The 16,485-nt window shown below is 35.0% G+C and overlaps 1 protein-coding gene across 4 annotated transcripts in view; it reads right to left on the bottom strand.

Annotated features, from left to right (window-relative positions):
* ANKIB1 (ankyrin repeat and IBR domain containing 1) overlaps positions 1-16,485 on the bottom strand; it is a 153,050-nt gene that overhangs the window by 56,460 nt on the left and 80,105 nt on the right. For all 4 annotated transcript variants that reach the window (XM_003252435.4, XM_030822066.1, XM_030822064.1 and 1 more), the window contains exon 5: positions 13,255-13,372. In XM_003252435.4, coding sequence (XP_003252483.1) covers positions 13,255-13,372 — 118 coding nt within the window. The remainder of the gene's footprint in view (positions 1-13,254; positions 13,373-16,485) is intronic.

Here is a 16,485-nt window from a genome sequence, read left to right as displayed (position 1 = left end):
TGAGGAACCTTACCAGTTTCTTCTACAGCAATGGGTGTTACAGTTCTTTTAAACATTTATAAACTTATAGTTCACTGTTATTTTAATTTGTATTTTCTTGACAATGGATGTATTCAAACATCTTTTGATGTGTTTGTTGGCCATTTGGATGTGCTCTTCTATGAACTACTTATCCATATCTTTTCGCCATTTTGGCACTGAGGTATTTACCAATTTCTTGTCAATTTAAAGAAGGCTTTTGTATACAATAAACATTAGCTAATATTGTTTCCAAATCAAAATTATGTTTCCTGACTTTGTTTATGGTATACTTAGAACAAAAATTTAAAAATCCAATATACTTTAATATGTCTATCTCTTCTTTAGCTTTCTTGACAAATTCATGAATTGCCTTTATGTCCCTCATCCTTTTTTTTTCTTGGTATTCCAATGGCCAGTCATATTAGGGCCATTTAATGAATTATATATCCTTTCCCCACTGATCTATAATGTCATCTTTACATAAATTATATTCCCAAATACTGTAAATTGGATTTACTATTCTGTTTCAATGGTCTATTTTAGATTTGAACAAGTGCCATGCTGACTGAATTACAGTGGCTTACAGCGTGTTCTCTTTTCTGGTAAGGCTAATTCCTTTCACTGGAACTGAATGAGCACACCTGATCTCTGTGACCCTCAGGAAACTGAGGAAGAGCTGAACAGGTAGGCCTCTTATTTAGACCCAAAGTTGGGCTCAGAGTTGAGAGAGACAGCTGCAGAGAGACAGCTGCATTACAGAGAATCAGGATTAGCACAAAAGATTTCTTGGGACAAAAAAAGCCATCATTAAAAAAAAAATTCAGTGGCCAAATAAAGAGAATGGTCCCATTTGAGACACAAATTAATGTTCTTTAAGGCCAAGGGAGAAAAAACACTTCAAACGAAAAGTAAAGAAAACACTTGCCAAAAAAACTAGAAGTTTCTGATTAAGATAATACATGTAATTGAGCCCTCATCATTAAAAAAAAACAAACCTACAACCAATCAAACTCAAGAAAAGGAAGAACGTGATAAAGGCAAAGTAGAAATTAAACGTTAGAAACTATTGATAGAAAAAATGATAGACAACCTATAAACTGCAGGAAAAAAAGACAAAAATCTAAGAACTAAAAATAAAAACCAAGGCAATCGGGAAAACTCAGTGTACACACACTGAAACTGAAAATAAGATACAGGTATATGTAGAGAGAAAATTAAAAGAACTGTGACAAAGTGCAATGTCTTTCCAACTGTACACTTACTTAACGGCAGAGCTTATACCTACATTGCAATCGATTTTATCTCCATTACTCAGCCTAGGCCTAGTTCAAAGTGTATATTCAATAGAAATCTGTTGAACGAACAAATGAATATAAAACCACATGCTCCTATTATTTAAATCTAACTGAAGTAGATAATATTCCAGGAAATTGTAAACCATTACAGCTGAAGAACTCATGAAAAGGTAGTAATTCTAAGCAGACTAATAACATTGGGAGAAACTGAAGAATACAGTAATTATTTATTTAAAAAGTATAGGGTTCACATGGTTTCATAAGCAAACTTCAAAAAATTTTTGGCTGGGGGCGGTGGCTCACGCCTGTAATCCCAGCACTTTGGGAGGCCAAGGCGGGCGGATCACAAGGTCAGGAGATCAAGACCGTCCTGGCTAACACAGTGAAACCCTGTCACTACTAAAAATACAAAAAAATTAGCCAGGCGTGGTGGCGGGTGCCTATTGTCCCAGCTACTCGGGAGGCTGAGGCAGGAGAATGGCATGAACCCCGGAGGCGGAGCTTGCAGTGAGCCGAGATAGTGCCACTGCACTCCAGCCTGGGCGACAGAGCATGACTCAGTCTCAAAAAAAAAGAAAAATTCAAGTAGAAATTAATTCTTGTGTCCTTGCATAAACATAAAAAGGAAGATTCATATATTATATATATATGTGTGTATATATATATATATATATGTGTGTATATATATATATATATATATATATATATATAAAATTTTTATTTTTTTGAGATGGAGTCTCACTCTGTCACCCAGGCTGGAGTGCAGTGGTGCGATCTCAGCTCACTGCAACCTCCGCCTCCCAGGTTCAAACAATTCTCCTGCCTCAGCCTCCCAAGTAGCTAGGATTACAGATGCCCACCACCACGCCCAGCTAATTTTTGTATTTTTAGTAGAGACGGGGTTTCACCATGTTGGCCAGGCTGGTCTTGAACTCCTGACCTCAGGTTATCTGCCCGCCTTGGCCTCCCAAAGTGCTGGGATTACAGGCGTGAGCCACCACACCCGGCCAAGTCACATAGATATTTTTAAAAAGCTATTATAAAAACCTGAAATGCCAAAACCCAACCTTATTTATAAAACAAATCTTGACATTATCAGCACAAATAACTGGACATGTAAAATGAAGAATTATAAAATGCAGAATTATTAAAAACAATTATATACATATAAACATTTAATAAAACATATATATTAATTTCCTAATCTTTTTTTAATTTTTTTTTTTTTTTTGAGGCAAAGTCTAGCTCTGTCACCCAGCCTAGAGTGCAGTGGGGCGATCAACGGCTCACTGCAGCCTTGGCTTCCTGGGTTCAAGTGATCCTCCTACCTCAGCCTCTTGAGTAGCTGGGACTTACAGGGATGTGCCACCATGCCCAGATTTTTTTTTTTTTTTTTAATTTTTTTGTAGAGACAAGGTCTCACTATGTTGCCCAAGTATGTCGGGAACTCCTGAGCTCAGGTGATCTTCCCGCCTTGGCTCCCCAAGTGCTAAAGTTACAGACCTGAGCCACTACACCTAGCCTTAATAATCTTTTTTATGTAGGGCCAACTTATCGTTCTCCTTCTATTTCCTATTTCTTGCCTAAACTACACCCACAAAACACTGTCCATTTCTCATTGTTATTTTCTTAGATTAAGAGTTAAAACACATTCAGATAGCAATACGAATGTAAAGGCCTAGATTTTTATGATCTCCTCCCTTTTTTTCAGTTATTTCACTCACACATAATTTAGTCAGAAAAATTTTAAAACGAACTTGCCTTTATCAAGGCTTTCCAAAGCCTCCAACTTGGATTTCAATAAATAACTATTTACTCATATTTTATCAGTACCATTCCATTATATTATGTAATTACAACAAGGTGTACAACTGAGATAATCAGGTTTGTTAATTGGCATGCAATTCAAGCCAGGTGCATGGCAATTCTGAAAAGGAGTCCCCTAGACAGAAGCATTCAGTCTATTTGACAAAGAGAATCCTGAAAGTTAAGTTGATGTGGATTAAGACAGCATTTACTGTATTATAATGTCAAAATCTACATAAAATATTATTAATAGGAAACGAAATATGCATAACATATACCCCAAGCCCAAGTATGCCTTATTCCTGGAATATAAGAACAGCTGAACATTAGGAAAGAAATTTATAATACCAATGTATCAAAGAAGAAAATCAGTATTATCATTTTTAAAAAAGATCTGGAAAAACACAATCTGAAAAATTACTCTTGAATTTTTAAAAAGAGAGCTCTTAAATAGTAAGAAAAAGATATCGTTTTAACATGATAAACAGAATCTCTTTCAAACCAATAGCCTAATTCTTAATTTAAAACACAAAAGCCATTCTCAGAATTTCAATTATCTATTTACTGATGCATTACAAGAATCTATTTCCTGCTTAAATGATTCTGAGCTCTAGACAACTTCTCCATTTGGAATTCTCAAAGTTTACTGCTTAGTACACAGTAAAGGACAAATTGGTGACTGAATGAATTTCCACTTAAGCCAAGAAAATAATAAGCATCACTTATAATGTTACATAGGAGTGCTAGCCAATGTAATTAAACCAGATAAAAGATATGGGAAAGCTGCAGGAACAATTATCATTATTTACAAATGATAGGATAGCCCTCCTGGTAATCTTAAGAAAACCATAAGGGATACTCTGAATATAATAGACAGAGTTCTACTTCTGGTAATGGTAAAGTAGCTACTATCAGACCAACTCTCCTACAGATTAACAGCTACAAATATTGTACAAAATATAAACCACAACTATCTGAGGACACTAGAGAGCAACCAAAAGCAGGCAGAAATTGGAGGGGAGTTAATGTTTGACGAAATGAAAAAGCACTGTATGAGTTTCTATTTCTACAAGTTTTTCTCTGTGGGCAGACAACATTTGGCACAAGGACAGAAACTTGAAATTTTACTAGCTTAAGAACCTGAGATTAGATTCAGGGTGACCAGAGCACTTTGGACATGAGGGAGGATATCCTAGAAAGGAGAGAGCCACAGGAAGCACAGATTCTGGATATAGACTCTCTAAATCTCAAACTGAAGCCTACATATAATGCCTACAGCAATATACTCTAATTGTCTAAGATCCAATTCCAAATTACTAGACATGTAGAAAAACTGGAAAATGTCAGATAATGCAACAGTGGACACCAATGAGGTAATCCATATATTGGAACTAGTAATCACCATGGATTTAAATAACTTTATGATCAAGAACATAAAGAAAAATAGTTTGCAAAGTACAAAAGGCCAGGAAAACTAATAAATGAAAGCCATAAAAAAGAACCAAGTATAAATTCTAGAACTGAAAAACAATTCTAAAAAAAATTTTTACTGTGTTGGCTTAACAGCAGTTTAGAGGAGATAAAAAAGAGATCAGAGGGAAAATTTGGTGAACCTGGAGACAGAAATGATCCAATCTGAAGAACAGAGAAAAAAAGATAGATTAGTTTATTTAAAATACATATGGCTGTTTAAAGCAAAAATTATGACACTGCATTGTGATATTTATGATTATGTACTATAATAATGATAGCATAAGGGATGGGGCAATGTACCCATACATAGTTGCAAGATTCTTACATTTTATGGGAAGTGGTACTACACTAATGCTAAATAGACTATAAAATGATAAGAATATATACAACAGCCCAGAAAGCAGCATGTTAAAGAATAAAATGCAAAGAAGAATTAGCTAAAAACCCAACAGATAATTAAAATCAAATGCCAAGATTATTCAACTAATTCAAAAGACAGCAGAGAAGGAGGGACAGAGAACAAAAAATAAAGAGACAAACATAAAACAGTGAAATGGAAGACCTAAATCCAATCACAACAATATTACATTAAATGTAAATGGACTAAACAGTCCATTAGAATGGATAAAGAACTCAATCAAATGCTATTTACAAGATATTCAAATAGCATAAAAAAGCCAAAGTGCTATATTAATATCAGATAAAGAAAAAATAGTAAAAAAAGATAAGGGACATTTCATGGTGAGAAAAGAGTCAGAAAGACATAATTATAAATGTATATGAGCCTAATATCAGAGTTACAAAATAGATTAAGCAAATTGACACCATTAAGGAGGAGCTATATACAAATCCACATTCATAAATAGAAATTTTAACATCCCCCTCTCATCAACTGATGGAACTAGTCTTTAATTTTTATTAATAAAAACAATGACAATTTAAAGAACACCATTGACCTTAATTAACATTTACAGAACACTATGATGAACAACTTCACAATTACATCCTTGTCAAATGCACATGATATAGAGTCATCAAGACAGACTACGTGCTTAAACAAGCCTCAACAAATTTCAAAAGACTGAAATCTTAACCAGTAAAATTGAAGTGAAAACAATAAGACATCCAGAAAAATCTCAAATATTTGAAAATTAGACTATATTATTCTAAATAACAGATGGGGCAATGGAGAAAGGGAAATTTTAAAATATTTTAAAATGAATGATAAAGAAAATACAACATACAAATTTTTGGCCTCAACAGAAAAAAAAGTAAAAAAGATATGAATGACAAATCACAAAAAGAAATACAAATGTACAGGAAACATGAAAAGACATTGGACTTTAAATAAGAAATGTACAGTTTTAATTAAGAGCATATTGTTTGAACTTGTAATTTTACTGCTAAAAATTCATCCTAAGTAAATTAATGGATAGGCACACAAGGGCATATTTGAAGGATGCTAATCACAGCACTGTTTACAATAGCAAAAAGAAAAAAATGGTGCAATCAGCAACAGAGTATGGTATGTTTATATAATGAGAAGATTATGTAGTCATATAGCTATTGATATGAAAAGCTTTATATCATGCATTAATTTTAAAAACTATATTATAAAATATCACATGTAGATTAAGCATACTATTGTTATAAACGTTTTCTCTGTGCCCTATTGGATTTTCATTCACATAGATATTTATTACTTTTAGAGTCACATAAAAATCATGAGAGCCACTTTTAGTTTGAAAATGACAACTACAGAAAAGTTCATTTTTATTTATTTTACTTTGTTCTCTCAATTTATTTTACTATTTGAAAATTATTTTCAAAAATATTTCTTCATACCTAAATCAGGAAACAATTCTTTGTAAGGTAATTTTCTAGAATCTGTCTGATAGTATACTACATCTGGAATGCATGCCCCATATGGTTCCTCAAATTTTCTCATTGCTGCCATTCAAAATGTTAGCAATGGGGCATAGTACAAAGATTATCCTTTGGAATCAGGAAGTCTTGAGTTCAAATTCCAGATGTTACTTAACTGAGCAAAGTACAGGATAATTATATGTTACTTATTTACCTGAGCAAAATATAGGATAATTATACCCATTTTGATTCTGTTTTAAGTCTCTGTAATGCATTACAACACATAATAATTCAATAATAACAGCATGAAGTACTATTACCACTTAAAAATTTTCCTTGGAATAAAATAATCACAAATGAATGAAAGAATGAGTGCCATCTCCCAAATTTGCTTTAGCTTAGCACATCCAAACAATTTTCTTATATACAGTCACTAGAAGTGGTCATTATAATAACTGTTGGAAAATGTTTAGGATGTTATGTGAAGACCTTTAATAAGAATAAATTGGTCACTGTGTTAAAATGTGTCACATAAAAAATGTGAGGCATATAAAGTAAAAATAACTTTCTTAGGATGGTATTATTTTTCAAAAATTTCCATTATGCTACTTTTTAATAAAAGTAAAAACAACTAATATAACCAATACAGACAGACATTAAATATGCTACATTTTAGTATTTTCTACCACAAATATGTTTCAGCAAAATTTGTTTGATTCTATCACATCAGAGTCCTTAGCAAATATTTATTGAATACCTTTTATGTCCCATCCACTATGTCAGGTAGTGGGGATACAATGGTAGGAAAAACCAGACATAATTCCTTTCCTGTCTCCATGGAACTTACAGTCTAGTAAGGAGAAAGACATGAGTAAAATAAACACATAAACACCACCAAAAAATCACCGTCAGAAACACCATAAAGAGAGGTAGAAAACCAGAGTCAGGGAGGTCAGAGAGGGCATTCCTAGGGAAATGGCATGGAGTGGACATCTAAAGATGAGTGGGAGTTAACCAGATAAAAGGGGGAGGGAAAGACATTCTAGAAAGATAGAATACAGCATGTTCAAAGGCCTGTGGCAGGAGGGAGGGTAACATCCTTGTGAAATTAAAAAGGTCAATGTAGCTAGAGCATGGGACTAGAGGGGAAGCACTGTATGAGATAAGGCTAGAGAAACAGGCAGGGGCTCAGTCATGCAGGATTAAAAAAAAATAAACACTTCCATTTTCAGTTTAGGAGTGATAGGCAGTCAATGAAAAATCGGGACTAGAGATAGGAAGAATAGGTTGTCATGATTAGATTTGATAAGATTATTCTGACTTTCTTCTGTAGTGTAGTTGAGAGATGACAGCAGCTAGTGGAAATGAAGAAAAAGGGAGAAGTTTAAGATTGGGGAGGTGAAACTGACAATTAAGTGATGACAGGATGTGACAGGAAATGTCGAAGTTGGTGTTCCAGGTTTCTGCCTAGAATACCCAGTTGGTTGCCTGGTGCTGCCATCTATGGGGTTAGGGAACACCAGAAAACCAGGTCCAGTTCCAAGAACATGATCTTAGTTTTAAACACGATGAGTTTAAGATAGCTTTGAGATAGACTGGAGGGGTTTTCACATAGGCAATTATATACAGTATGAAATATGGAGCTCAGAAGAGAGGTCTAGTCCAGGGGGGAGAAATGTATTATTTCCAAAAGTCTTGGGAGAAGGTAACATTTCCCAGGAAAAGAACAGAATGAGAAGAGAAGATGTGGGAACACAAATGTTTAATTGCTTGGAAGATGATGAACCTCCAAAGGAGTTAAAAATAATGCTTCAATATAATTTTATTCTAAGCACAAGCAAATTAGCCTCAGTCACATATTTTGCAAATTATATTCATTTTTTCATTAGATAATATTCAATTACATAAGTTACTTTTTTTTTTTTTTTTTTGAGACGGAGTCCCGCTGTGACCCCCAGGCTGGAGTGCAGTTGTGCAAACTCGGCTCACTGCAAGCTACAAGCTCTGCCTCCCTGGTTCACACCATTCTCCTGCCTCAGCCTCCCGAGTAGCTGGGACTACAGGCGACCGCCACTATGCCCGGCTAATTTTTTATATTTTTAGTAGAGAAGGGGTTTCACCACGTTAGCCAGGATAGTCTCGATCTCCTGACCTCGTGATCCGCCCGACTGGGGAAATACTCAGAGAATGACCTTTGTATTCCTAACATAGTCCTTCTTAAAATTCAACTCCATTTAATAAATACTGCTAAATATTTATGCCATCTGCTTAATCTACATCAACTTCATTACCTTGGGGTTATATTTGACAACATAGTATAACACTCAAGACTATTTTCCTGTATAAAAATGAATGAATGTTACCAAGGATACAATCTATAAATCTTCCTAATGGTTCAGTTTAATAGCTCTAAAACACATCCTGTCCTGGCTTTAAGAGCAATTATGGTAAACTGTAGTTATGTGCACTAACTCACAAGCATCACGTATCTCTGTAAATCTTATTTGCTTATCAAATGTCATTGATACTACCTAAACAACAGAGAAGAGATGCTCACTTGAAAACCTGAATTAGCCTCTATTTTATGCCCTAATAGGAGAATGAAATATAGAACAATGCTTTAGTAAGTTATCAATGCCAAGCACGAAAATTCAGTTGGGTTTCATCTTATTGTAAAACAATTAATTTAGAGAAATATCAATGAAGTAAAAATGGAGTTGATCATTTAATAATATTTAATGATACAATGTGTAAAAAATAGGGATAAAAATGTTCCTTTTAATTATGGTGAAATTATAGGTTAAGTTAGATTCTATATGATACTATAGCTTAAGAGTTATGAACACTGTATGATTTGGCTGAATGCAGAGATCTTTGGCAAAGATGGCTATCTGTACACAAAAATGCTATAGTGTAGACACATTTTTTTTGTTTGCAGTTAGGTATGGCCACGTGACAGTGAGGTGTGCCCACGTGACTGAATTCTGGTCAATGAATGAAATATGTGCAGGAGTGACATATGCCACTTCCACAAGTGGCTCATAAAACTTCCCACAATTGTTCCTTCATGCTCTTTTCTCTTTCTGACTAGCTGGCTGTAACTAGCAGGCCTAGATAACCCCCAGGACAACCTCAGAAGTGATGTTGTTGGCCAGGCACAGTGGCTCATGCCTGTAATCTCAACACTTTGGGAGGCCGAGGCAGGCGGATCACTTGAGGTCAGGAGTTCCAGACCAGCCTGGCCAAACCCCATCTGGTGAAACCCCATCTCTACTAAAAATACAAAAATTAGCCAGGCATGGTGGTGTGCACCTGTAATCCCAGCTACTTGGGAGGCTGAGGCAAGAGAATCGCTTGAACCCAGGAGGCGGAGGTTGCAGTAAGCCAAGATCGCGCCACTGCACTCCAGCCTGGGTTGACAGAGTTAGACTGTCTCAAAAAAAAAAAAAAAAAAAGAAGTGATGTTGTTTAACATGGCAATGTTCCAGTCAGTCACAGTCCCTGACCAGAGTCCACATCCTATCTAATCTAAATGGAAATGCTTTGGAGTATTACATGATTAAGAAACGTTTACTATATTTAATCCTACATTTTTGTTTCAGCAGCAGCCTACCCTAACCGGTACAACTATGATGCAGTGGCTCCCCATTGATGAACAGCTTCTACTTTTCTGCCAGCTCTACATTATATTTAAATGCATACTTTGAATTTTAAAAATCTCGAGCAATGGACAGAGTATACCTTCTGGTGCTATGAACCCTAACATAATGAAACACAATTTAAGGTATTTTGTGTTTCTGTACAAGTTTTTTACATTAAGACTATTAAGCATTATTATGGGCTAAAAAGAAAATATTTTGTTTTTTGTTTTTGTTTTTGTTTTGAGACAGAGTCTCGCTCTGTCGCCCAGGCTGGAGTGCAGTAGCACGATCTCGGCTCACTGCAAGCTCCACTTCCTGGGTTCACGCCATTCTCCTGCCTCAGCCTCCTGAGTAGCTGGGACTACAGGCGCCCACCACCACGCCCAGCTAATTTTCTGTATTTTTAGTAGAGATGGCGTTTCACCGTGTTAGCCAGGGTAGTCTCGATCTCCTGACCTCGTGATCCGCCCACCTTGGCCTCCCAAAGTGCTGGGATTATAGGCGTGAGCCACCATGCCTGGCTGAAAATATTTTGTTTTTAAAAACTATTCAGAATTTCTAAATTTAATTTTTTTTACTCAGGCCTAAAATTTTTTCTATAGAATTTACTTTGAAGTTTATAAACATGGCAATAAAAAATATAATTTTACAACAAAAAAACTGATTTTCAAAAAATATAAAAAAAATTTTTGGTATATTATCTATTCATTCCAAAACTGTTTTCTGAGTGATTAATATATATTAGGTATTATGGAAACCAAAAAAAATTAAAAGCTGCCATTTCAAGGAGCTTCAAGGTTAATAGAAAAGAAGCAAATAAAGATTCTATTCTAAGTGTATGACACATATATGCATGGGATAAAATGGGAATAGACCCATTATATGGGTCCCAATTGAGACTTCAGAAGACACACTCGGGAAAGGTTTCCTAGAAGAAATGATTTCTAAGGACAATTCAGAGTGGGAAAGGCAAAGAAATGGAAGACTGACAGTCCAGGTAAAGATTATGTGTCATAAAGTCTACTAAAAATTTTGGATGATTTTAAGTCTGTAGCAAGCCAGTGAAGGGTTTTCAGCAGGGGAATGACATGCTCAGGTTTCCATTTTAAAATAACACAATAGTGGCAGTATGAGAAATTAGTTGGGTGAAAGAAGAATGGTAAAACTGGAGACTAGGACTCTGGGCACTTCAATTTAGATGAAAAGTAATGACAGCCTTAAGTCAGTGGCAGTGCGAATTGAAAGAGCTAGGGAGGGTGAGGGGAGGCTGAAAGATAATTAGAAAGAGAAATAATGGGACTGTGGCCAAATACAACAGAGACAGAGGACTAAAATATGACTTTCAAGTTTCTGGCTAGGAAAATTAGGTGAATATTGCTGCCCACTAATCAATACAATGGGAGAAATGATGAGTCCAGCTGTGATCATCCACAGATTGTGAGAAATAATAAATAGGCTTTTAGAAATACAGTAGAATACTTGATTCAAGTCAGAATGTAGACATAATCTTTATTGTTTAGGTGGTTTTTGAAGCCACTGATTTTATGAGATAAATGTGCACAGCAATGTTTCTCAGAGAATGGTCCACTTGGTAGGCTTGTTCACAACACATATTTTTAGGCCTTACACTAGACCTAATGACTTAGATTCTCTGGGGTTATTTCTAGGAATCTACATTTAGTTTCCCAGGCAATTCTTATTTACATTAAAATTTAAGAGCTACAGGTATATAAGGTGGGAAAAGAATGGCAATTGTAGAACTGTCGGAAACATCAATATTGAAGCTAGGCTGGGTGTGGTGACTCACACCTGTAATCCCAGCACTTTGGGAGGGTGAGGCGGGTGGATCACCTAGATTGGGAGTTCGAGACCAGCCTGGCCAACATGATGGAACCATGTCTCTACTAAAAATACAAAAATTAGCCGGGTGTGGTGGTGTGCACCTGTAATCCCAGCTACTCAGGAGGCTGAGGCATGAGAATTGCTTGAACCTGGAAGGCAGGGGTTGTAGTGAGCCAAGATCACACCACTGCACTCCAGCCTGGGCAACAGAGCAAGACTCTGTCTCAAAAAAAAAAAAGTGTGTTTGTGTGTGTGTATATATATATTATACATTTTATATAATATATATATTCCTATATATATTTTTTTGGTAGTGATTCTGGAGGGTTATATACCACATTATTAACAGTGGTGATCAACAAATGACAAAATAGGGAGTTTTACATTTTCTTCTGATCAAAAGATTATATAAAAATTTTGGAAGGTGGCATTCTATTTTAGTATAGATGATAAAGATTTATAGTTAAAATAGCCAGCTAAGGCCTCAAAATGACTGGAATAGAATAGCCATTTACTTTTCTTTTTAAATGTATTTTTAGTTTTTATTTTTTAAATTCTGCATTTACCTTTATCTTTTTAAGAATATTTTTAAACCAGAAAATACTTTTCTTTGAAACCAGCCAAAATGTCAAATTTCATGTGGGCAATGAGAAGATCCAATCCAGCATGTGAGAGCTCCCAGAATGCCAGTCATAAGGATTATACAGAACTTAAACTGAGGACTTAGGAAAATTTTCTTGTACAAAGTTAGTTATGTCTAAAAAACAAAACAAAACAATACAAAAAACAAGAAAACCACCCTTAAAAGGGACAATATATTTCCAAGGTGACCCTTTAACTTCACTTTGTGCACTTCATGGGGAGAAATAGCTATTAATATAAAATAAATACAACTGACAATACTAATAGCACAATTCTTAGGTATTTAATTGAACTACCATAATTTTATACTTGAATGACTTCAGCAAAAATTAATGTCAAAACCAGGGCTAGGACTATGGATTTCAATGCTCAATCTCACTCAAATTAGACATATTTCTAAAATTAGACAATCTATAATTTGCTTTAGTAGCTCAATTTCTAAAAAGAATTTTCCAGTTTCTCCTCTTAGATATATGCCAATTTATACTTCAAAATACAAGATGTTCTGAGGAACTGGGTATAGAAGCAACAACTGCACAAAACACAACTTAGGCTTTTTTAACAAACTATTTTGTTCTGTATTCAAATACAAAAATAGCCCTTTTAAAAACTCAGAAGTTTCAAAAGTTACTCATGTTCTTAGAAGCGTAAGACATTTCTTTCATTACCATGAGCTCGAAGTAAAGCTTCAGCAGTAAAGAGAGGAGCCTGAAGCATGTCTGCAGTTTCCACAATAAGCATATCTTTTAGTCTACGAAGATCCTGAGGCCTTAATCCTTCATATGGCTTTGAAAAGAAAAAAAAATAAAGTTAAATGGGCATTATACTCATAGGAAGTATCAAAATGCCTATAAACAATATATAGTCAGTCCTATGTATCCACGGTTCCGCATTCCACGGATTGGATCAACTGTGAATTGAAAACATTTGGGAAAAAAAAAATGGCTGTGTCCATACTAAACATGCACAGACTTTTTTTCTTGTCATTATTCCTTAAATAACACAGTATAACAACTAATTACATATTATTTGCATTGTATTAGTTATTATAACCTAGAGATGATTTAAAGCATATGGGAGGATGTGCATACGTTATATGCAAATACTACCCCATTTTATATAAGGGACTTGAGTATCTGTGGGTTTTGGTATCCACGAGGGTCCTGAAACCAGTCCCCAAGGATACTGAGGGATGACTGTACATGCTTATCATTTAAAATCTTCCTATTTAAATTTGGTTATTAAAGTTCAAAAGGCTTTTTTAATGTTCCACTATCATGGACTTCAAACTGCCTTTTCACAAGTCTCTTTCATGCTGTAAAGCAGATACTGGGACTCATGTACCTTATTCTAAAAATAAAATATCATAGTATAACGGCAAGACCATCTTATCTTACAGTTTTAAAATTTTGGATTATACAAAAAGTATTAGAAATAAAAACCTATAATTCCACCATTGAGCAATAATCATTATTCAAGTTCTTGGGTATTATTGTCCAGTCTGTTCTTTCTGCAAATCAACTGAATATGAATATATATGTTCATTTAGGCACAGTTTTGGGTATCCTATCAATGTAAAAGAAATGGAGCAGAACTTGGTGAATGCCCATAGTCTCAGCTACTAGGGAGGCTGAGAAGTAGGAGCATCACTTGAGCCCAGGAGTTTGATGCTGTAGTGTGCTATAAACATGCCGGTGAATAGCCACTGCAGTCTAGCCCGGGCAACATAGTAAGACCTCATTTTTTTTTTTAAAGGAAAGTTAACCAAAACTTTTCTATATAGGAATACTATTAAATAAGAGAGAAAGAAGCACTGCAATTTAATCCAAGTTATCTTTAGAAAAGCTCCAAACTGTCACATACAATTTGCTTTTAAGCTAATTTATGAAACATGAGTTCTCCTACAAAAACCTAATAAACTCTTTAATGGTTAAATTAGTACTACTCATTCCAGTACGGAAGTCATACATTGCTTCTATAAATGTATTCCAAAGCCAGACTTTGGATTCTGGTTACCTCTCCTTGCCTCAGCAATGACAGTGAATATTTCTTGATATTTCTAATGGTAGCAACCGTGTATTTCCTGGTCTTATATCCTAAATGGTCTTTTTCAGGTTAGTCATCATTCGACTTCATTTACGTTGAACCAAATAGGGAGAGAGAAAATGGTGAATTTAATCATGATTCTCCAGATTAGTGTTATCTAGAGAATGACAGTGCAAGTAACTTATAGGGGAAAATTAGCTTTGCTTGCAGTTCTCACATGATATATCTGAAGATTTAATTTTAGGTAAATTAAGAAAGAAGGGATAATATGAAACAATCTGCATAGATCCAGTTTTTTAAAATGCACGCAGTTTTAAACTTCAATAGGTGACAGTGGAAGAAAAATAATTCTTAAAGGACAAAGACACACTGCCTTCATGAACATATATCCACTCTGAATCTTCACAACAGAACTGTAATTAGGTCATGTGAAGCATTTCAATACATTGCTCAGTTCCAAGTGGGCACTACTTCTTTCTTCTGCAAGACAGATTAAAATGAAAGTACCTTTCTCTTTCCTGTTGCAAAGATAAACTGCTTCTATTTTCAGACTAAACAAACCAGTAATAACCTTCGAAGCAGTCAGTACTGACATAAAGAAAGAAAAAGAAACTAAATTAAAAAGAAACGTGAATAAAATTACCTCTTTTGCATTAGTGCATACTACTGCTACCAAAAGACCACTGAAAAATTGTGAAACAGCCTATTATACAAACTGCACTACCTTGATATTATCATAAAATAGTTCTCTTCAAAAATTATTTCAGAAAGGCTGTCACATAAAGGAGTTATGAAAGTATTTGTTTTTATTTCTTTCACAAGGAAAATAGCCTCCCCTCCCTATCGGTAAAACATGCTTATTGTTAAAAGAAAAGAAAAAGAATAGGCATTTATTTATCCAAAAGTAACTGCAACTGTTAAAGGTTTAAAAGATGTTTAGATGCTCAGGGAGAAAGGATATTTCTAATTCCTTTTAATAGCAATCTCTCATTAGCTGATCCATGAGCTTAGCTTGGGAGGGAGGGTAGAAAAAATAGCCAGGATAGTTTTTAGGATTCTTTGACCCTTCCCTTCATTTCAGCTTCCTCTCTCCTTATTCAGCAGTTCTTGCCTGGGCATCAAGACCTAGGCTACCCTGAGCTGTACTCTGAAATAACAGGAACCCAGCAGCTTCTGCAGAGAAGAGTAGGTTAAACCTGCTAACTAATGTAGCCAGCAATGTCCAGCATGAGTTTCTTGCCAGAAAAAGAACGTTGAGCCTTTTTAACTTATACAGACTAAGAGTGGAGAAGGGAAGGATGATTCTTTAGATGGGCTTTCATAGCAGCATATTGCCCACTTTTCCCTCCATACACTCAGATGTAGTCACACAGTCCTGCTCCTACAGAATCTGACTCCAACCTAGGTCTAATACTCGCTAATTTTTCTGTTCTCCCTTTGGTGTTTAAATAAATTGAAAACACTCTTCCTAGCCATCACTTAAATACCTCATTTAAGAAATCTGTTTATAGCAGTTCCCACTCTCCAAAATTACATGTTCACTTACTTTTAAACTTATTTGTGTGTTTCTCTCTCCCTGCTGGAACGTAAACACCTAGAGTGTAGTCACTTATCTTTGTTCCTCCAAGCATCTAAAACAGTGTCTAGCAGTCACTCAGTTTTGTTGAATGATGGGAATAAGAAGTGGATTTTATCCATTTATAGTTTAATTATTTGGAGGAAAAGACTAAATTAAGGAGTTATAGAAATATACACTGTCCAGATCATTGACTAAATTAAAACTCAGCTGAAATATACATTTCACCTTCAGAACATAAATTTTTAAAAGTATCTAAATATATGACTTAATACAA

Source organism: Nomascus leucogenys, chromosome 11 (genome assembly GCF_006542625.1).
Source record: "Nomascus leucogenys isolate Asia chromosome 11, Asia_NLE_v1, whole genome shotgun sequence".
NCBI classification, from domain to species: Eukaryota; Metazoa; Chordata; class Mammalia; order Primates; family Hylobatidae; genus Nomascus; species Nomascus leucogenys.
Note: the sequence above shows the minus strand (reverse complement) of the source record. Positions and strands in the feature narration are given on the sequence as shown.